This window comes from Mya arenaria, chromosome 6, assembly GCF_026914265.1.
Source record: "Mya arenaria isolate MELC-2E11 chromosome 6, ASM2691426v1".
Taxonomy (NCBI): domain Eukaryota; kingdom Metazoa; phylum Mollusca; class Bivalvia; order Myida; family Myidae; genus Mya; species Mya arenaria.
This window is the reverse complement of record NC_069127.1, coordinates 58,744,188-58,768,759: the sequence shown is the minus strand read 5'-3', so window position 1 is coordinate 58,768,759 and position 24,572 is coordinate 58,744,188. Positions and strand designations below refer to the sequence as shown.

Sequence of the window (24,572 nt, the reverse complement as noted above, 5' to 3'; positions counted from 1 at the left end):
AACAGTTCTATCTCAATGAATTGTCTGGAATATGTTATGCAAAACTGCAGGACCTTGAAGTTGCTGGACTTCTTGTAACTGGTGTTCAACACATAGTTAAAGTCAAAAGAACTGGACATTCAAGTATTGTACCTGTAAATGACATGATTGAAAAACTTCTGTTTATGGATGGAAGTAATGAGTGTATTGCTAGACTACCTAACCTGTATCGCCAGTGTCGATAGTTAACAATTTTTATGTTGAAATGGCATTGAAGTTACAGTCACACAATGTGTTTAAAATAGTCGATATTTAGAATTGTTTTACCAATTATAAGCTTGTGCATGAACATAATTACAAATTCATATGTTATCATAATTTTGTAGTTGTTATGGTTGTGTATCTTTGCCCGTGAACCTTTCATTATTTTTTATGGCATAAAAATGGCTTTCATGCCTTGACCCTTTCAAGATTTTGATAATGTAATGAGGGAAGCTATTTAATTATTCTCAATTCCCATAGCTACATAGTTTTTAGCATTTTGTTAAATTTTTGATCCGTTTTATATTAAGGTTAAATCCAATTGGCAAAGATGTAAATCAAATGTTGCATGTATTTCATTTTTATAAACACCATAATGATGTAACCATTTGGACATAATGCAGATCATTCAGTTTTTTATGCTAACAATAATGCACCTATCAATATTTTGCCCCAGGGGGGGGGGGGGGGCGGCGGGCAGACCCAGGGGAATTAGACAAGTTTTCCTTTTGGGTGTCTAATTCCCCACCCTGGAGCCAATACTTTTGTCTAAATCCCCATAGTGGGAGATGCTTTGTGTATCTAATGTCCCGGGGATAGATGGATGAAGGCAAACCTAGTGCCAATATTGCCAGATAAGCATTTTTTCACCCGACATGAAAGAGCTAGAAGTCAGCCAGCCAGAAATGTCATCCAGATGACAGTTGTTTTATTCATTCCAACCAATGCTTTTTAAATATATGGAGAAAAAAGTTGCACCATTTTATCTATTCTGATGGAAAGCACATCAAAACGTTTCCCTACCTACTTCCTAGGTTTAATAAAACAAAACTTTATAAAATAAATGACTTCAGCATTACTGTTTTTATATTCAAAGGGATGACTACCCTTTGCTATATTTTGGAACTTAAAAAAGAATGTCAGAAAGTATATAAAAGTATACATTTTTAGAAAGGTCTCAATTATTATCTCTGTCATGCAATGACAAAGTCAATAAAATTATTTGGATGTGAAGAGATAAAGTACACATTGAATGCGCCGTTTAAAAAAAAAAATTGTCCTACAGAAAGGGGCAACCCCAACACATATTTGTTTGTCGCATTTCATACCTTGATACTTTTGCAATTTGCCTTTAAATGAATTTTATAACATATATTTGGAAATCACAGGGGATATAAATACCACATTTGGAGTAATAATGAAACTAAACCTCTTTTTAAAAAAATCAGTAACATGGTTCCCTCAAGCAAGAATAAATGTATAAAATGCACTAACAGTTTGGTGTATAAAAATGCACTAACTTTTTGTTGTTAGCTGGTTAACCCTTTTCTGTAGGCTTTTTTTTGTTTTAAATGTTTTAAATGTTACAAATAGTTTGCATTCATTTTCTTATTTCTCTGTTCAGGAGCAAAAAACACCACTGTATTTGATATTAAATGAAAGAGCTTGAAGAAAATGTTTGTTTTGTTGTGTTTGTTTTTAATATTGTTGTGTTTTTTTGAGGAGTGTGGGGTGAGTGTTACGCCATTTTCAACATTATTTCAGTTATATCACGGCAACAGATTACTTTTTCATGATCCCTGGTATTTAAAACAAACCAGTACCAGGCCTGTCTTCCACAAAGCGACTTGAGTCGAGATCGTGCTCAAACTCAAAATTTCAATATCAATTAATGACCTCAATATTATTGCTAATAATTTTGTCTGCCTGTGAAACATGGGAGTTTCACAAGCAGACACAAATTTAGTGCAGTGGCAATACAATTGAATGAGATATCCAATGTTGAAATTTTAGTTTTAGCAAGATATCGACTCGAGATGCTTTGTGAAAGCCGTGCCAGGCCAGTACATTTTTGAAAGAGGTCCACCAAAGGAACATTCCTGTGAAAACTTGGATGAAAGTGGGCAGTGATCAGAATAGCTCACCTTGAGCCTTTGGCTCTAGGTGATCTAAAAATAGACCAATCACTAGGATCAAAAATATATAGAACATTGTGAACTTCATTTTTTATTTTTATTTTTATTGTTTTTACATAATATATTCATCAAATCTTTTTGGTACCCTCCTCCGTCCAAACCTCGAAACATCTACCATGATATCTGAAACAGAAGTTACTCAATTAAGCATGATTTTATAGTATGCAGGTTGTGGTACCTGGGATAGATAATAACCATGCTTTGGCAGGAGTACATGGTGATTTGAGTATACAATTGCACTAAAGTAATTTATAAGTATATTTTGATTCCAGCTGTGTATTATAAAGGGTTTTATGTAAACTTAAAATATTTATACATACATAAAGTATAGTGCTGAATAGACAATACAACTCTTAAAATCTACATATCATGTACTCCTTTTGAGTAAAGTTTAAACAAAAGTCATTGCGCGGTTTAGGAGGAGTTGCACTGAAAAGATGTTATGGACATATTCCTACATAACCCCCCCCCCCCAAAAAAAAAATATATAAAAAAAATTCTGACTTTTTGGGAGTATAAATATTCTAATATTATATGTAAAATATATAACTATTAAGCTGAGTAGCATGGGTACTCACTGTCTGGTGCACTCTGAGCCTGGCTATGGTTTGGGCTCCTAGCGGAACTTCTATGGGTAGTCGCAGTCGATGTGGCAGCACCACCAGGAGTTGTCTCTGTCCTCAACTCTTTCTAGAAAAACAAAGCTTTATTTAACAAGAGAGCCAATAGTCCCTATATCGCTAGCCTGAGATCACAATACAAAGACTTAGACATTCCCATGACAGAGGAGGAGCAACAGTATCAGTAGTTCCTTGTAGTACCGGTAGTTGTATGGAAACAAACATTCTGACAAAATACCAGTATGTTTGGGTGAAAAATGTGGCCTTTGAAGTGTATACAAGGTTTTACTAAAATTTGACCGAATACATAGTTTTTAACCCCACGCAACCCAAATTCAAACTTAGCCTACATTTCATGTAGACTCACATTTTGCCCGTATTTCATACATGAGGATTGGATGTTAAATGTGGCATGTAGAGAGTATAAAACGTTTTTTTTAAGATTTGACCTAGGGACCTTAATTATTCAACGTAGATGAAAAGATTTAATCTGAGACTTGGTAGAGGGTCACCCAAGGAAAATATTTTGAAATTCGACCATTGGTTCAGGAGTCATCTGAAGCAATTGCTATAAATAAAACCGTGACGACCACAACTACGGAGACCGTGCGATCACAAAAGCTTACCTAATAAGAAAACTAACTTTATTTAGTAAATTATAACATGACTTTACCAAACTTTTCAACATATATTTTGACAACAAATAAAACAAAATAGGTTGTTTTAAATTCTAATGGTAGATATATGGGGTGTTGTGTTTGGAGGTGAAAAAATGCCATTAGAGTTCAGTTCCAGTTTGTACAGACATTCTCTTTACAATTTAAAAGTTTTCGATTTAAGCAAATCAGACATGTTAATGTAAAGCCACTTCTTTATTGTTGAGACATTTGTTCTTGATGTACCTGTCATGATGTGAATGCTTTACCTTTTTCAGAGACCGTGTCTCTGCAGCCTTTGCCTGGCCCCTTTCTCTGTTTGCAGCGACATTGTTGAGGTGCTCCAACCAAATGTTAACCTGTTTCCATACAAAATCAACATTTAATAAATTCACATTTATCAATTTGGAACAAACACCTAAATATAGCGCACATAGATTAAATTAAATTTTAATTAAACAAAAATATACCATTAAAGATGAAAAAACGCGTCCGGCATAGCCTTAACCATATTGACCCAATTACAAACAAATCAATGTATTTGAAACTTTAAACGATACTGCTCTATTAAAGACCATTTATTAGATTTTTTATGGCTCAATCTGTCGATTCTGTAAACCAACTATGCATGCTAGGGAATGGAAGAAACAGATTATAGCTCCATATAATAATCTTACCAACTCGACCACAGCTACCCTTGTGGGCAGAATGATAACCGAAATTCACAATTGCAGCATCACGAGGGGTTGCATTAGTTCACGGTAGGAAATATTTATGGAAATATACTGTTGTAGAGACGTCGAGTCCCAGTAGCTCAGTCGGTAACAATGCGGGTTGCCAATTTAGGGGCTTTGAGTTTGAATCCCTGCTAGGCCAACTTTCTTTCCGACCTTTGAAAAAAGTCATTGCAACAAACGTCATTCGTCTTGGGGAGATTGTTGTGTGAATTACTGGTGTGAGAAAACCAGGAAACACATGAGTAGGTGAACTGGCCACCGTGATATGACTGAGAAATTGTTAAAAACGGCGTTATATCCCAATCAATCAATCAACTGTTGTAAAGTCAAAAATGTTTAATACTTCATTCGAAGCTAGTTTAATAGCAAAAATAGCAAAAGTATGGGTCGTTTTGCATAATAACTGATACTTCTGAAGTGACAGGTGATCCCCATTATTCTTTTCTAAGATTTAAACAGGGTTTTACCTGCGTTAAGCATCTATATCCTAGAAACATGGTGCTTTACAATTCTGTGAAGTTTGATTCAAATCCATTCAATAATATAGAAGTTATGGCTAAGACACGAAACGGGACGGACGAACGAACGAACGAACGAATGGACGGACAGACAGTGCAATCACTATATGCCTCCCACTTTGTGGGGGGCATAACTATTGAGGCCGGCTAAAGTGGTTGATACAAACCTCTCCCACTGGTAAAGTACACTCTTTACTAAGTAGGGCTGCATCTGTACTGCCATCTGTATGTGCCCTCTGTAAAACGTCAGAGGGTGGCAACTCGACTCCCTATAAACAAATTGATAGAACAATTGAAACAAGAATTTGTCAATGCAAGCCATTGCGCATCACCACGCTGAATGTTTGTAGGTAAGTTAAAACGTTGAAACATGAAATGGTTTAAAAGATGACCTTTGTAAAGGGTTAAACAAAAAGAAATACAAAAAATAAAAAAGAACTATGATCCAACCCAGTCTGCCCCAGGCACCAGGGCTGTGGTCCAGGGGACAAATGAACAATTCAAAGTGAAGGTTTTGTCATAAGGATTGCAAGTTGTAAATATCAATACACTGGGTCAAGTAATAAACAGATTATGATATCATATTATATAACAAATTATTTCTATAAATTATGTAAAAGGGTGATCCTTCAAGATCAAGAAAAACAACTCATATAGAGAAAATTGCAGACTCGGTTTTATTGAGTCTGTTCATGAGTAGTAATTAACGATGCAACACTACTCACGCCCCCTAGCACCGGCTGAAGCGGTATTCAATCTTCAAAACTAAACGCATTGAAATTCATGATCTCGAAGGACCATGGCATTTAATCTCTAGAGTGAGAACTTGACCTACAAAAGAACCATCACAAAAATAGATATAGGCGTATAAGGAAAACTGGCCCCGCCCCTGGGGCCCAATTTTTTTTATAGATATCATCATTCTTTAAAAGACTTTGGTTTAGGTCAACTATTAGTTATGTGACTTGGTATAGACATGCATATTGTTTCTAGGAACATGTGTACCAAGTTTCATTTTAATATGTTGAATGGGTACCAAGTTTCATTTGAATATGTTGAATGGTTTTAGAGTTATGGGTAAAATTTATGTTTTGTGACAATTTTCAAAGTTCAAAAAGGGGCATAACTGAAAAATCATAAAAGCAAGAGTTCTTTGATTTGGTATAGACATGCACATTGTTCTTAAGAACATGTGTACCAAGTTTCATTTGAAAATGAAGAACGGTTTTTGAGTTAAAAGGTAAGGTTAAAGTTTTTTGACGATTTTTCCAAGTCCAACTAGAAATGTGTCCATAGGACACAGATGCCCCCACTTCAGTTTTTTTGTCACAGAAAGTAAGAGCCATAATGATTATTCAGGATAATCTGCACATATAGGATAAACATCTGTGAATGTTTGAGGCAAGTGCTCCTAACAGTGTAGAAGTTTGCCACACAAGATATTTCCACTGTAACGGCTTAGGCCCCAGATTAGACAGATATAGTTGTCATGTCATCTGGATCTATGCAGTTTGCATATTATAAAGCAATATCATGCTTGCAACGTTAAGGGTTAATACTTGTATAAAGTTTCATGGCTTATTACTGAAATGAACTCGAATACTTTTCCAGAAAGGGCAAAGATATTTTAAAGTCATTTTTTTTTCAAATAAAGGGCCGTTACTCCTTTATAACTTAAGCGATTTACATGGCTATCGAACTTGATCAAGATATTACGGTCACAAACATGTGTGTAAAGTTTGGTGATGATTGGACAAATACTTTTCCAGAAAGGGCCCAGACAAGATATTTTTCAAGTCGATTTTTTTCTTCAAATAAAGGGCCGTAACTCCTTAATGACTAAAGTGATTATCATGGCTATCGAACTTGATCAAGATATTATGGTCACAAACATATGTGTAAAGTTTGGTGAGGATTGGACAAACAATTTTTTGCAAATAAAGGGCCGTAACTCCTAAATGACTTAAGCGATTTACATGGCTATCGAACTTGATCAAGATATTATGGTCACAAACATGTGTGTTAAGTTTGGTGACGATTGGACAAATACTGTTCAAGAATTAGATCGGAACAAAATCTTCGGGACGTACGTACGGATGGACGGACGGACGGACAGATGTACGTACAGACAAGGGCAACCCTATATGCCACCATTTTGTGGGGGCATAACTGTATAATTATTTAAGGCGCATTGTTCCTGGGATCATGTTTTACAAAGTTCATTTGTAAATGTTGAATGGTTATTGAGTTATAAGGTGAGGTTAAAGTTTTAGGACGCAGACGAAGCCAATGCGATCACAATAACTCGACTTTTTCTTTGAAAAAGTGACGAGCAAAGAAGAAATATCACATGGTATGTTGGGCATTTATTTACTTAGGTGAATCGATTTATGAGGCAAGAAGATGGTCACATGTTTGAACCCTCCTATGACCCTTTTCTTTTTACAGTCAAACTTTTTTTAGGTCAAGCTCATTGGGACGCTCAAAATTAGCTCGACTTAACCGAAGTTATGTAATACCTTATATCATGTGTTTAATAAAGCACATTGGTCTAAATAGCAAGCAGCATGGCTCCAGATTAGACGCCGAGGCATAACTCTGGAGCCATACTGGGCCTATTTAGAATTCAATTTTGTCTCTCAAGACTTTGGTTTCAGTTCGAGTTTAATGGGGTTTCGAGCAAACTGTGATTGACCTATCGAAGTTCGACTGTATGTGGTACAGTAAGTAGTTGCTGATAGAGGTTGGTGTCTAGTACTAGTTTCTAACCCAGGATTGATAGTCTTACTATGGTTAACATTTATGCATTATAGCAAGTAATTTCGAAATCGGTTGAATGGTTTAAACTAGCTTTTACATCCACAAACTAGCTTTTACATCCACACCTCCAGGTGTAACATTGACCTTTGAGAAAGTGACCTGGGTCTTGCATGCAACACATCGTCTATTTGTAACAAATATTTACACCAAGTTATTTTAAAATCCCTTTCTCCATGATAAATTTTAAGCCTGGCCAGCGCCATTGTGGTTATTATGTCCAGCACACCGCAAGCAGTCTCAACAAGAATCAACCTACAAATTTCAACATTTTATTTAGGGTCAATCAATATTATTTACCAAACTCTGAACGGTTTCCAATTCCCATTTGCCGTTTTTAACGCACAGTTTCTTGTATGGTTTTGTCGTTGGTTTTGTCAGTTTTTCCTTTGGTGTGGTTTTCTCCACTTCAGGTTCAGGTGCCGCTTCAAGTTTCTGAAAGATGAAAGTACTTCTAACCTGAAAATTCATTGAATAAATTCCGCACATTGAATTTAGAAATTATTTTCATAGAAAACAAATGTCTCTCCCCCCCACCCCCCACACCCACACTGACATATCTGGGAATGTCCGTGTTAATATTCTGTAATGTTAGTTCTATTAAAAGAAACTAGAAAATGTGTCCATAGGTTGGACTTAACAGGTTTAGATAAATACAATGCAGATCCATAATGATCCGGGTCTGCCGTGGCCGAGGGGTTAGTCTCCGACTTAAATACCTTTGTCCCTCACTGCTGTGGGTTCGAGCCTCGTCCGGGGTGAAAATCATTATGTGAGGAAGCTTTACCCGGTTGCCTGTCCGTGCAACTCTAGACGGGTTTCTGGGGTCTTCATCCACTAGTTATTAGCCGGGCGTTGCGAAATGACTGAACTACTGTCGAAGTGATGTAAAGCCCAACAAAAACAAAACATAATAATTTAGTTTTGTTTGTTTTCATCTCCATTGCTTTTTAGTGATTGGTCAATGTTTTTGAGTTCCAATTTTGATAACATAATAGAATGCAAGCGCGATGACGTTGACGTAATTTTGTTGGTAAACAAGTGACTTGAAAATAACGTTGTAGATCTATACCATATTGTTTTATTATTCACTGCTTTTAACCCTTAATTATAAGGAATGAAGATATTTTTTTAACTTTGCTTCGGGGTTTCATAGTATGTGATCAGGTTTTGGATTTCATACCTCGATGCAAAGTTAAAAAAATCTCTTCATTCCTTAAATGAACCTTACCCGTTTTTCTGAAAAGAGCCCTTGTTTCAGTTTGGCCCTAAGAACCAGTTTTGGCACCAACTCTTTGAATAATGTGTCATCTTCCACCACTGCCAGAAGCCCTTGGCCATCTATGTCATTCTCTGGAATAGACACAAATGCAATTTAAAAGGTTGCATGTACAGTTTTGGTATCATTCTGAATCAGAACACTCAATAATGACAATTCTTTACATGAACAAATTTACGGTTTTAAGATGTGAAACAACATTAATTACCTGTAACCATAATGACAATATTATAAACAGAAATGAGGAGAAACTGTTAAACTGGCTTTTAATTGTTAACAATTGCTAATTAAATGAGATATTGCTTGCTTTTCCAAGTTGAAGTGTTTAATAGCCATCGGACATATAAAGTGTCATATATAAACAGAATATGGATCCTAAACTTAAGACATCCACCTATGATCAAAATATCAAGTATATTGACAGCTAGAGCAGATGAAATCTTTGTTAGTTCTCTGTAACATTGGTCAAATAAATTTTTACATGTAAGCCATGCCATGTGAATAATAATAATTAAACATTATAAATAGAGTAGCCAAAAGTCCCATACAAGCATTAAAGAGTTGAAAACAGATAGAGACAAGTCCTGGTTTGTAGAAAAATCGTTATGAGTGAAAATGAGACTGTGTACATTTGAATTAACTTAGTCTGCTATTTGCGGCTACAATGATAATTCAAACAGCTCGGATCCAGATCAGACAGCAAGTCTGATTTGGATCAAAGCTGTTTGACACTCAGACAAAAAGTTCAGTTGTTTTTTTTTAACATTGGATTATGTTTAAAAATTGTAACAGCATTTGTATGCAAAAAAGTATGAACAATTCCAATCGGAAACCGTACATTAATGTTTAAACTTATCTCCACTTTTCACGGCATAAATCGGCTCTATGTTCGCGTTTGAATTACAGAAATTGGCTTCAAAATCGATTTAAGAAATATTAATTTAGAATACTAATGATATTGAACAGTACCAGATGTCTACAAGTCAGAAACATACGTTGATTGGACGTCGTATTTCTGACATTATGAACGCGACGTTGTATTTGTGTCGTGACGAACTAAGCCTAAAAAACAACGTCGGTATGACAGGATGATCATCATATTAAATGTGAAGCCGTTTTGACATTGAAGTTAAGTTGCCAACGTCACACCCTAGATCCTACCTAGATCCGATGTTGTATCAACGTCTTGTGTTTGCTAGGAAGTTTTAGTCATAAAAGTGTATGACGTTGACTCCCTCAAATGGACAGTCCACAACTTTGGAGCAATTTACGTAGCCAATTTATGGGGCAAAAAATGCTACATTTTTTAAATACCCAGAAAAGTTGCTGGCCGCTGGCGCTTCTGCAGAGCATTCAGTATGACAAGACAAGTTAGCAGACAGAGATAGTTTTTAAAAGCATGCTACAATATATACCATTCATATATCAGAATGTAATTAGTATCTAGCTAAGCAAGGATAGGATTAATTTACATATATATATATAAAAATAAGGCAAAACATGTGTTTCAGCAGTCTGCAACCAAACAAATCCGCACACAGGTAATTGTGGCTAGTTTACAAAATTTTGTGTAGATGGTTTCAATTCATTTTCTCTTGAGACTCATTGAGTTGGACAGGTAAAAGTATCATGATTTTTTTATTTCTGTCAATTCTATCTGATGTGATGAGGCCCTTTTAATGAGATCTCATCACCCTTTTGTCACCAAAAACATGCATATTTTTTATTTTTGACCTGTAACCTCTTAGTGTGTGTGTGACAAAGTACAAAGGAGACGACAGTTAACGTCTCAGGGTGACCTTGTCAAACCTTTTAGGTAGGGATCTGGGTGGTGTCTTCATTTTGGAAACATAAATGAGTTGTGCCACATTATTTGAAAATTTTCACAATGCATGACTAATTTGCAGTCCATAAAATAAACAGATGGATGTATATACACGTTCAATTGTATTATTAAGTGCCTCCCCCTATATATTTGTAAAAGCTTTAGGAGTCCTGGACATTTTTATTAATAAGAAAGTATATAAGGTCAGGTTGCTCGAAACACAGAATACTTTGCACTACTTTTATCACACCATCACCATAGCATACAGTACTGAAATATTTTGCTAGTATTATACCATTTGTGAGTTCACATTTAATTACCTTTTTTGTTAATATATAGTTGTTGCAGCATAACAAAAAATCTGAAAAAAGATATCCAAAGAAGCGATTTATTCTTCTTATGGGCATAAATGCATAAATATTATAATTACGGGGCTATTAAGATTAATACCCTGCTACAGACGTATATTTAGGGCGGAATATCGAAAACACTGCACAAACAAGTGTATTAAACATCGAAAATTGCAATAATATTCTATGATATAGCCAATTACAAGGGCAGGTAATCCAAATATGAATGAGGTCAATGAGTGGGTCTATAATGATAATCATGTTAATTATTTTCAATGAAAAAATGACCGTTTGTCATATTATAACATGAAAATTTCATGTTATAATATGACAAACGGTCATTTTTTTAAAAACCCTCTCCCTCATATAGACGCTTTTTTGACGAGACTGCAGCAGAGGGCATTTGAAAACATAGTGACAAAAGAAGAAATTGATCAAAACGGACTTTATGTCAAAATCGTAAAGGACAGCGCGCGCAAAAACACATGGCAATAGAATGGAACTTTAATACGATATGCCAAAATAAATTATAGTAATGATGAACATTTCCTGTTTATATTTAATACTGTACCTTTAAATATGGTTGTGAGATCTTTTGAGATGCTATCCACCCATTCACACATCTCTTTAACTGAGAAGGATGAAACGTGTGAAAGTTTGTCCGCCATTTTTTTAGTGCGACAGTACAGTTGTCTAAACTCCGGGTACCGGGATACGAAATACGGTTGTCTATACAACTCCGGGTACCGAGATGTAAAATCCGTCTTATGTCTAAAACCCGGGACCCGGAATTATTCGGCGTGTCAAATTCCCGCCTGTCGGGAATTGTCTTCTGTCTAAAGTGCCGTGTATGCCCGCCGCCCCCCCCCCCCCTGGGGCAAATTATTGATAGGTGCATAACTGAGTGTTTAAAAGCATTACTTTTTATCATATATATATATATGCTATTATGATTCCCTCTAATATGAACATGCTACATTATATGTAACATATTCCCTGGTGTATCCTATGTTTCAAACAATGTAAGAATTTGAGCATTGTCATAAATATTAGAATATTATTAGCATACTATTTGCAATTTGTCATTAAAATCATTACTTAATGTTGTCTTTTTCTTGTTGTTTTTTTCAAAGATTTGATTCAGCTTACTAGGCCAAAAAATGGTTTGGTTAGAGTTACATCCATTTCAGAAGTTGGTAGGGTAGGTAGGCTTTTTAAAATTTTATCATTGGAAAATTGAGTTCTTCAGTAAAAAGCTTTAAAGGGTTTAAATAGCATATATAAAAACACAAACTTTTTTAGATACATTGTTTAAAAGTGACTATAGAAACTGTTAACAGTAGGGGCAGGTAACCCAAACCAAAATTGTTTTTTTCGGCCTTATTTATTAATGACATACAAGTTACAATGTATGAACTATTGTTCAACCTTCACTATCTTAAAAAATCGAGTACTGAATTTTTACCCTAAAAAAGCTTCGTCTTTTGTTTGTAAAGCTTCGTCTTTTGTTTGAAAAGCTTCGTCTGTTCTCATAAATATTTGCCATCTCAAACTTCAAAAAGACGAAGCTTTTTATGTAAAAGACGAAGCTTTCATTTATGAAAATTAGGGCTTAAACAGAAAGACGAAGCTTTTTGAAAAGACGAAGCTTTTGCGAAGCTTTTTTACGAAAAGCGAACCTTCTCAATAAAAAGACGCAGCTTTTGCGAAGCTTTTCAAAATTACGAAGAAAAAACGCAGCTTTTGCGAAGCTTTTCAAAAAATGAAGAAAAAGCGCAGCTTTTCAAAAAAAAACGAAGAAAAAGCGCAGCTTTTGCGAACCTTTCAGAAAATAGTGAAGCTTTTCTCAACTTAAGGAAAAAGGGCAGCTTTAGCGTCGCTATAGCTGTGCTTTTTGTAAAGCTGCGCTTTTATTTGGCACGGGACTAGTTCATACTATAGCAGTGTTAAAATGAATTTACATTTTTAGTCATGATTCTAAGAGACTTAAAGGGACTGTACACCAGATTGGCACCAAAAATGTTCTGTATCGAATCTAAGGACAATCTTCTAATAGAATGTGTTACGCTTTGATATCATAATTGTAAAAAAGTACCATGTATATATATATAAATATATATATATAAAACCCGTGTCACCAAAATTGCAGTACAGCGTCGTATCCACTGAGCTAGGACGGCTAACTCTAATTCGGTGACATAATTAAGCTAAACACCTACCTCGGTAACATCACGTGATGACACCGACTAGCCAATCATGCATAAAGAATGAAATCTACCTGGTAGACATACCCATTTTTTTTTTTTAAATAACTGCTAAACTTAAATATATAGTAAACCATGTTGTGCTTCAGTTAGTAAGTTTCATTGCATTGTACTCATCGATGTCAAGTTTACGTCAGTTTTCGACAATGTTCTTTTTTTCGCTCTTTTTTCATACCGAGTACAGCCCCTTTAAAGCTGCACTCTCACAGATTTACCGTTTTGACAACTTTTATTTGTCTTGGAATGAACCAATTTTTTGCGTAAATATCTGCAAAACCAGTGACATAAGATTGCTGACAAAAATAAGATCCCCGAGTTTCATATTTCCATTCGAAAATTAATGTTTATGGCTTGAAACGTTCGTAACGGTTTAAGAAAAATGCATAAATTAAAATTTAAACATACATTTGTAACTCAGCAGTCTGATATAACTGGTTACCATGGATTTTGAACACTTGGCTCGTTCAAAGACAAAAAGTAAAAAAGTTGTCAAAACCTTCAATCTGTGAGAGTGCAGCTTTAGTGAATATTGGTCATGGTTGCAGCTTCTTTTTTCTGTAAAAAGCAATTGTTGTGCAAGTGCCAAAAAAGACTAGATTGCAACTGACGGTGAGTGTGATGTTTCCGACTCCAGCAGAGCCCAAAGCCACAACTCCAGCCTATGGGATTAAACTGAATCAGGACCAGTGTATAGGAGACAAGCTACTAGATGATCACCTCTGCATGCACGACCCATAAAACTGTATCCATTTTTTGCATTTCTTTTAAACATTTAAAAAGCAAGCTTTGAAACAACTAAAAGGAATTCATATTTATTAATTATTGATACAGTGTCAGATTTTAAAGTCGAAAATTAGCACATTTCTTTTTTTTTGCAATGAAAGAGCAGTATTGATAGGTACTAGAATATATTTTTTTCAACAATTGATATACAACATGAGAGTAATTATCATGATAAGAATAGTGGAAGAATGCAAGATATTGTATTTTTTCCATAATAAGATAAAATATACTTTGATTGGATTATGTATTGGAAACAGGTGTGTATGATGTTCACATTGAAAACCTTGTGGCACCTAAAAACGGCAAAGCAACCAGACATGTTGATCCCCACCATGCTGTATTCCTTGCTGACAGATTTGCAGAGACGAAAATGGAACAGCTGGTGGTACTTCAGGGCATGGTGTTGGACAAAGACGTGAATCCTGCCTCTACACCAGCATGGTGCAGGCAGGGTTGAGTGCCTAGGGGGTAACCACACTCGACAGGCCCTACAGTTATGTTGATTAGCAACATTAAATAAGTTTTAGTCTTAACAATTCCTCAAAATATATTTTTTGGGTTTAATTGTAACAGTTCTATGTAAATAGGTCAATGCTCAATAGAAGTGCCCTTTAAACATAATTGATTTAAGTGATAAAAGAAAATTAATTAAAAAAATCCAAGCTAATCACAAACTTCAGGTGAGGAGCATACATTGATAATGATAAATACAGTGATAAGCCAAGTAGAAAAAAAACACACAAAAATGAGTCGAAAAGGTCATATTAATGGAAACATATAAATAACTACATGCATAAGAATAGCAAGTAGTTATAATGTTATTTTATTCAACTACCTTATAAGTATCGTATAATGATACTGCAGTTCATTATAACAATATATAAAGCAAAAATGAGTATTTAACATCGAAACATCAACCATGACAATCCGAGCAAAAAAACAAACCTGCATATACTATAAGCTAGTTAAATCAAAGAAATTATAACAAATTGTTGTTTGTTGCGAAAGTTATAGAAATAACTATTCCAAGCCATTTTCAATACTAGCCTTAGTGAACTTTGCATCCCATAGAGCAAGACAAATTGGTAGTGCAAACAGTATACCGAATCCTATAAAATGACCACTGACTCCAGGTTTGCAAATCATGTGGGTCACAAGACTGAAGTGGAAATCCTTAAACTGCTCAAAATGAATAAACACAAACTTCAATCAATATGTTTAAAATGTATTACACATTAAAAGAAAGGTTTGAAAGATTGTAAAGTTTAGTGATCAATGGATATGTGTGAATTAATGCAAACCTAGTTGTATTGGAAATATAAAAATGGTTTGCTTAAGTTGTTAACATATTGTTCAAGGCACAGTACCATGAGGGCCGCTGGGCAAAGGTCAATGTTTACCAAGATCTCTCCAGAGAAGCGGCTTTGTCTTTAGGATACATGCAAAATGTCGTGTTGCATGAGAAAAAGAAGACTGTCCTTCGTAGACAAGGTGCAGATGATGAGACATTTACGCCCAGACGAGAGAATGACGGCAAGTCAGTTGAAGGCCTGGAAGGATTCACTCATTGTGGTGTTCAGAGCAAAGGTAGTCTGACATTCAGCAGCTTATAATATGTTCATGCTTTAAAAAATAGTTGGTGTAGTTATCCTTTTTGTTGATATATTTAACGATGGATCCTTAATAATTGTTGTATAAGCTTGATCACTCAAATACCAATATTGAAGTTCAAAATATTGTAATATATAAATCTTTTAAGTAAAACGTTTTTCATTTCAATGGAAGCTTACCTTGTTATTGAATGGAACATTTTTTTTTGGGGGGGGGGGAATTGAGGGGGTTTAAGAGTGAATCATTTACATTGCTTTTTTCATTTGAAAAAAATGTCTAAAGATTGTCTGAAATAAAAATAAATTTATGTATGAAGGAAAGAAAGTAATTCTTCAACGTGTTGTTTTACTTGTGTCTGTGATTATGATTTTGTGTAACTTGATATAAGTTTCACAAAGATAGCAAGGCTTTACTTATAACAAACCTTCATATATAAGCAAAGGTTAATGATTTTTCATGTCCATATGGCAGTATGCCAAAACGGATAACTGACGAGACATTTTATTAACTTTCAGCAAACAAGCCTGCCACCCACAACGGTTGAAGAAGTACTGGATGGAGACGAGAATTTTTCGATAACGTTGACTTATTTGAAAGCCCTGAACAACCAAATGAGGAGCTTGTGGTTGACTACAAGCTGAAATATTAAGATCTGCTGGTGGAGCATGAGACTGAAGGAGTTTGAAAATGGTAAAATTTTCTTTCACATATATCAAATGTGTTTTTGAGTCACACATTTAGAAATGTAAGGTGAGGGGATATTGGAGTTTCTTATTTTTAACTAGTCTTGATTTTTAAAGTTTTGTGCTTGGATAAAATCAGACGAGCATTCAGCAACCGCAGGCGCTGCTCTTGTTTATTTATTTTTTGTCATCTGTGGGATTTTTGAATTACTCAATTGATTGAAGCAACACACAATGGTTAAGCATGATACGTGGTAATATAGTGTACAATAATCTGATGGCCTATTTACAAAGAAATACTTGATCTATCCTGTGCCCAAGAGGTATATGTCACTCCTGTGACAGCTCTAGTTTAGTATGTAGACTCATGTAGTGATTCTTTACCGATATTGTTCAAGAAATGGCATTTGAGTGAAGAGCTCGCCACACTTCCGGGATTCCTTTTTTCACTACACTTATTTAGCTAAATAATTATTATTTTTTGAACTTACGGACCCTTAGTATTCAGTATTTATGTTTAGTTTGTAAGTTTACTTTGTCTTACCAATCTCCATTACATGTGTGTTTATGAACGTCTTCTTTTTAACTTTAAGAAAAAGAAAGCCTTTTAACTCATTTTACATTAGCAACCCCTTGTTATGTATAGTCTTAGTATGTGAACTATTTCAGTCCATTCAAATAGCTGTCATAATGCAAGACATTATTGAGCAATTCAGGGCAACAATGGCCCACTTGCTTAATGTTTAATTATGAGTTTGTTTTGAATATTAACTTATTCATTTAATTCGTGAGAAATCATAAGTAAATGCTCACAGTCATGAACCTATTGTTTCTACAGAGTATAACATTAAGTATGTGACCGACAACCACAGGTGTCGAGTTGGTCAGGGTTCCCTGAAGAAGAAGTAATGGTAGACAGATATAAAACAAATGCTATTGTTGCATTGTTGTTATGAGGGTAAATAATGTACAAATATATGGTTCTTTTTCACATTGTGCCTATCTGTATAAAATACTGTTTTTCTATTTGTTGATAATCAAACAGAATATAGTAATTATATTTGTTGATTTTTATATATGTTTTCAATTTTCTGCAGTCAATGAATAAAACTGGCATTAACAAACTGTATTAGCATATTATGTCCGATATTGTATCTGCAATAATTACCTTTTCTGTATATGCAATGAGTTGATATGTGCTTTGTATTTATGAATTATGCATATGATCCACATTTACTTTTCTGCACGAATTTCTCAGAAGTCGAGATTGCGGCGAATTCTAATTTAACTGATAATTAACTTATCCAATTGCAAACACTTTTCTACATACTTTACACTTTTAAAATAATCCATATTACAGCTAACCTGTCATGGACTATTCCCAACCAGTCACGGTAGAGAGAGACGATCGAGTACGTGAGTACTTCGTTCCACAAAGGGTAAGCTATTGTTGTGTGTGTGCGTTTTCTAGATTATTGTAGGTTTAGTTTTGTATGTCATTATACTATTTTTATACTTGTTTTATGTACTTTGTTTTCATTTTTGCCACTAGATTTAGATCAGCTTAATTTTTATAAACCGATATATATCACGTTTATATATACTACTCAAAATTTGATAAGGATCACTTGATTAGTTATTTGTAAAATCTTAACCAAATAAGCATGCTTATTTAATTTCAAAGCATTAGTTTTATCCCTTCCTAGGCATCTAGAATGTTCGATGATTTTGATTGTATTTCTACCAGCGCGTGCACGGGCGGCACGGAAAACTGCATACCCACGAAATAAGGCGTTTTATCCTCATTAATTGTTACCTTAATGCTAATTTTAGAGGAGTGTTTGATGTAAGGTTGAAAGGCCGAAAACTGTCCATTATGTCAGAGAAAGAACAGTCCGAGGCAAGCTGTGCCGATGCTGGTTTTTCGCTGACATAATGGGTTATTGTCGACATATTGGACACTGTCCGACTCATTGAATATATACTAATCCGTTACTAAAGATACTAATTGTTAACCTTTTTATAACTGTTTATAAGATGTTTGTTGACATAATTTTATTCTGTCTTACATAGATAAACTATACTACTCAAAATTTGCTAAGCACCAAAAAATGACCACACCACTATGAAGTATGCATTTAATATATTTGCGATATGCTTATTGGATACGGTTTGGTGATGTATTGACATGATTACCAGTGTACACATAAGCGTCAATAACGGGTAAATCATTCGTGCATGGCATGGAAATGATGTACCCCTCGGTTTTCACGTTTTTAGGTGCATTGAAAACATGTACTCGAAATGTGTAGGGTATTTAATCTTCACTTCAACTTAAAAATCTGAAGTTGTATGAGTTAATTATGGAAAACGGAAATGTTAGAAGACATTTGTCAAATGAAGAAATGTGGCGGGCAGTTGGGATGGTGGAACAAGGGGCTACCCATCGCCAGGTAGGGGAGGCCCTTGGTGTGCACCATACAGTTGTCACCAGGGCCTGGGCGAGGTTTCTTCAGTATGGTACACCACTTAGGAGACATGCTGGTGGCAGAGAAAGGGCAACAACTGCAGCTGAAGACCGTTTTATGGTTATTCAGGCTCGTAGAAGTCGTTTCGCGACAGCGACACAGCTTCGCGCCGACCTCCAGAATGCATCAGGGGTCAGAGTTTCTACTCAAACCATTCGATCTAGGTTGCACGAACGTGGTCTTAGGTCACGAAGAGCGTGTATACGCATTCCGTTTTCTCGGAACCACTGCCAGACACGATATGATTGGGCCTTGGATCATGTTGGTTGGCGTCGAATGGATTGGCGACATGAACTCTTCACAGATGAGTCCAGGTATTGCCTTGATTACACCGATCGGCGTGCAAGGGTGTGGCGGAGACCAGGCGAGAGATTCCATGCGGCAAACATTGCTGAACATGATCGCTATGGCGGCGGCTCCATTATGGTCTGGGGCGGGATTAGCTGGGATGGATGCACGGATCTCGTGGTCCTTAACCAAGGTACACTGACTGCCCAGCGGTATCGAGATGAGATCCTGGATACCCAGGTGAGATTGTATGCTGGTGCAGCGGGTGATCAGTTCATTTTAATGGACGATAATGCCCGCCCCCATACTGCCCATATTGTACAGAGGTATCTGTACATAGAGGGTATAACACGTATGGACTGGCCAGCACGATCCCCTGACCTCAATCCCATCGAACACATGTGGAATGAGCTACAGGTTAGACTTTCAGCACGTCAGGTCCAACCAAGAAGTCTCCAGGAGCTTGGTGTTATGTTGGTCCAAGAATGGAACAATATTCCACAAAGAACCATCAGGAACCTTATAGGGAGCATGAGGAGGCGATGTGAAGCTGTTATTAACAGCAACGGGTCACATACCCGATATTAATCCTATACCAGCTTACAATATACCTTTTTTAGCAAATTTACAAAATTTCACATTCAATCAATTTTTTTTTTTTTTTCAAGGGTCACCCTACTAAACTTCTAAAAAGTCACAGAGAACAAAAAAAATCCTTTAAAAACTGTCGACATCATTAAATAAATCATCTATCTAAAAGTATAAATACTTTTCAAAACTGTATTTCAAATGTAGTATAAGGTATGCATGTGTATAGTTTTGGTGCTTAGCAAACTTTGAGTAGTATATATTGAGCACGATAGCTTTTGCAATACAGACAGGTTGTATAGTGGAGTTCTTGCTGCTGACGCTGACAAGGAAAATAAGAACAAGAAACGCCGCACTTCGTCAAAACCAGGTTATCAATGACTAACAGACTAACCTTAGCCTTAATGGTGAGATTTACTTTCAACTGTTCTAGTTTTAGTAAAAGTAACCTTCACCCATGGGCCCTAACGGTAACCCAATGAAAGGTCTCCATAAACTCTTTTAAATACCAGGTATAGTCAAGATATGTCAATCCTAACACTTATGTTAATCGAGTTCAACCATTTTTCTAACATTTACATTAACACTTCAATCCTTAACGTTGTCCTCAATAATTAAAATGAAAACAAGTCATACGAATGATGTATTATAAGGTATAACAAAATATTAACCTTTTCGAACGGGGTTTTCAAATAGCTACGTGGCCACAAATCCCCTAGTTAGAAAAATGTCAAAATATCTAAAATATTGTTTAATCTGCACACAAATGCTATGCCTTATTTTGTTTTGATCATCGAATAAGTTAAACATAAAAAAGTATTCAAGATAATTTATGCGTCAAAAATGTATCCTTTGCCCCTTAAACATGTACAAATTACATCAGATAAGTTATTTGCAACATGCACCAGTTTGACAATGTTAAAATGACAAGACGAAAATGCAACGGTTGCGTTTACAACGGTGCGTTGCATTGTGTCATCGTTTATCGCAACTGAACTCACTAGATATAACGTACAACATTACATGCATGTTTCATTTAAGTTTAAAATACAACCTTCGCGGGAGCTTGCTTAAAGTTGATTTTGGGTCGGCTCCGTCAAAGGTCAAGGTGTCTGTAACTAAATATAGAATTTTTGTTTCCGGCGAATAACTAGTTTCAAACACATTGACACTAGAGGTGTTTATTAAGAACATGTTGAAAGTTGCTTATGTTTGCTTTTAGATATGTTCCGTAAAAGGTCAATGTCACTGTAATATAGATATTTCGTTTTCAGCCAACAACTACAAGGTGAAGTTGTTCGATCATTGAAAACCTGGTTCCGTTGCATTGCAGTGTTTCATGTTTTTAATTCAAATGCATTATTATGCTCAACTCATTTTCTTAAATGATAAAAAAAACTGAACATGTGAAAATATTGTGGAATTTGTGGCCACGTGAATTATATGAAGCACGCGCATTATATAAAATTAGTAAAAGGGAGACAATTCATGTTTTTAGCTCACCTGAGCACTAAGTGCTCAAGGCGAGCTATTGTGATGGCCCTGCGTCGTCTGTTTAGTCGTCTGTTGTCAAACATTTGACTGTTATCACTCTAGACGTCACACTTTTGGCACAATCTTAATGAAACTTGGTCAGAATGTTACCCTCAATAAAACCTTGGACGAGTTTAAAAACTAGGTCACCAGGTCAAATTAAAGGAAAGGCTTGCTAACACTATACAGGTCACATTTATGACTGTATTTACAGAAACTTAGTCAGAATGTTGATATTAATGATCTCTAGGTCAAGTTCGAATCTGGGTCATGTGCGGTCAAATACTAGGTCACCAGGTCAAATTGAAGGAAAAGCTTGTTAGCACTCTAGAGGTCACAGCTATGCCTGTATGTTCATGAAACTAAGTCAGAATGTATATATTGGTTAGCTCTACGCCAAGTTCAAATCTTCATGAAAGATGGTCAGAATGTTAATATTGATAATCTCTAAGTCAGGTTTAAATCTGGGTCATGTGGGGTCAAAAACTAGATCATTAGGTCAAAACATAGAAAAAGCTTGTTAGCACTCTTAGAGGTCACATTTATGATTGTATGTTCATGAAACTTAGTCAGAATGTTTATATTGATAAGCTCTAGGCCAAGAAGAACCAATGCAGCTTATTTTACCGAAGTTCTACAGACAAGGATTGTATTATTTCGCTAAGACGTTATTGAATATCCATGTACCATAACTTGCAAACACTATCAGAAGGTTTCATCCAGGTTGTCGTATCGATCCCCATTAATATATAATAAAATGGACACCAGCTCTGGTTTGTATCCAGGAAACTCAAGCGTGATTCTGTAAGCTATTACCTTTTTCACAATCTGGCTAATAGAAATTAGAATAGTATGATACGCACAATTACTTTCATGTTTTGTTCAATGGCTGTAGGTATAGCGTCGTCGTGGGGGGATTGTTATTTTCGTTTGTAAATTGTTTCATATGTAGTTCTGAGAGTTGATTCACTATGAACATGCCTATTTCGCTACCAGTGCGGATGATGTACATAAAAAAACAGCAAGAAACACCGCATTGCGACAGAATCCGGTTTTCAATCGTAGATATAGCAACTTCAGTCTGTGTTGTGAGAATTATATGTAAGCTGATATTTTGTTTGCTGTGTGTTAACTAACCCAAACCAATGAGAGGTTTCCATGAGACCTTGGTACATATCAAGTTTGGTGACAATCTCCCGCTTTTTAGCTTACCTTAGCCGTAGACTGAGGGTGAGCTATTAGGATCGATGAATGTTCGTCGTCTGTCGTACGTACACACTTAGTTTGTTAACACTCTAGTGGTCACATGTTTGCCTCAGTTATCACAACACTTGGTAAGAATGTTTGTCCCAGTAATATTGAGTTTGAATATGGATCATCTGGAGCCAAAAACATGTACAGAGCCTCAATATGGAAAAAACCTTGTTAACATTCTTAATGTAACATTTTCTACCCAAACATCCTGTTAAGTCGTCTAAAAGGCATTTAGATGATTTCTAGCTGAAGTGAGAATATGGGTCATATGGGGTCAAAAACTAGATCACAGAGCCCAAATATGGAAAAACCTTAACACTCTAGGGGAAATATTTTCAACCCAAATATCCTGGAAATTTGTCAGAAAGATGGTTGCGATGATTTCTAGCTCATGTTCGAGAAAAGGGACTAGGATCAAAAACTAGGTCACAGAGCCCAAATATAGAAACAAAAATTGTGAACAATCTAGATGTAACATTTTCAGCCATAATATCCTGAAAATGTTAGTTTGTTTTGATAATTTTAAGTCGAGTTTGCATATGAATCATCTGGGTTTTTAATTGTTATTTTTTGTTTGAAAATCATTGAAGGTACAAGCTTCAAACTTCATGAACGTATTCACAGTAAATTGTTATTTGTTGTGATTTTGTAAGGGCAATTGCCCTTTGTATCTCTTTAAACAAACACATACTTGGCATATGTTTAAAAATCTGGGCATATAATAGTTTCACCTTTGGTGTACGGAAGGGCAGACAGGCACCATCCAGTATGCAGTCCGAGCATATACCGTGTTACAAGGTATGCTAATTGTTACATTTCACTGTGTTACTTTATTAATGGAAAAATCACTGCATAGGGAAATAAAAACATCATTGTCGTCTGCCGCTGTACTTAAAGTGTTGTAAAAGCTTGACGATGTCAATGTAAAGCCCACAATCAATGCATATAATAAGACAGAAAATATCGGGTTACTACTAATGCCATTCTGAAGTAAAACCTCCAGATAACAAACATAATTATATATATAGTTTCAAGGCATATTATACCCTTTAGAATAAGAAAGCCCTAAATAAACTCAGACACATCTGATGAAGATGTTTTAGATCTTGAACTAGTAAGCTACAAATGGGAAAATGATCATCAAAATTAATACAATACAAAACAATACAATATAATTTGAACTTTTATTCTTTGGATGGCGATGTTAAATTTTCCTAATTGTACGGCGTAATTAATCGCAGTTGTTTATATTCGCTCGAGTGTTTTCGGACGTTAATAATTAGTAACCCAAACTGACGCAATGGTCATATCATAGGGGCAACAGAATACTAATTGAAAATGACTGGTGAAAATCGGTACGTGCTCATGCTCTGCATGACAATGGTCATGCGATGTCTGACAGGAAAGTAGAAAGCAGCTAGATCTTTTTAGCTCCACTGGCCGAAGGCCATGGAGCTTATGTCGTCACAGATTGTCCGTCGTGAGTGCGTGTGTGCGTGCGTGCGTGCGTAAACTTTTACTTTAAACGACATCTCCTCTGAAACTGATAAGCGGATTTTGACAAAACTTCACAGGAATGTTCCTTTGGTGGTCCTTCACCAAAATTGCTCAAATGGTTCCGGTCCATTGCACAATATGGCCGCCAGAGCTAAAAATAGCAAAATCTTTAAACGACATCTCCTCTGAAACGGTTCGGCAGATTTTGATGAAACTTGACAGTAATGTTCCTTGGGTGGTCCTTTATTAAAATTGCTCAAATGGTTCTGGTCCATTGCACAATATGGCCGCCACAGCTAAAAATAGCAAAATCTTTAAACGACATCTCCTCTGAAACGGATAGGCAGATTTTGATGAAACTTGACAGAATTGTTCCTTGGGTGGTCCTTAACCAAAATTGCTCAAATGGTTCCGGTCCGCTGCACAACATGGCTGCCAGGGCAAAAAAATAGAAAAACCTTTAAAGAACATCTTCTCAGAAACCGATGATCAGATTTTGATGAAACTTAACAGAAATGTTCCTTG

General features: G+C 35.8%; 1 protein-coding gene across 1 annotated transcript; it reads right to left on the bottom strand.

Moving 5' to 3' along the window:
* Positions 1 to 2,230: 2,230 nt before the first annotated feature.
* On the bottom strand, positions 2,231 to 11,916 carry LOC128237945 (uncharacterized). Its single transcript, XM_052953519.1, has 5 exons — positions 11,590 to 11,916; positions 4,915 to 5,016; positions 3,762 to 3,851; positions 2,795 to 2,906; positions 2,231 to 2,339 (listed from the first exon to the last, which is right to left on the bottom strand). The coding sequence occupies exons 1-5, from the start codon at positions 11,914 to 11,916 to the stop codon at positions 2,269 to 2,271; spliced, it is 702 nt and encodes a 233-aa protein (XP_052809479.1). The 3' UTR covers positions 2,231 to 2,268.
* Positions 11,917 to 24,572: the final 12,656 nt, after the last annotated feature.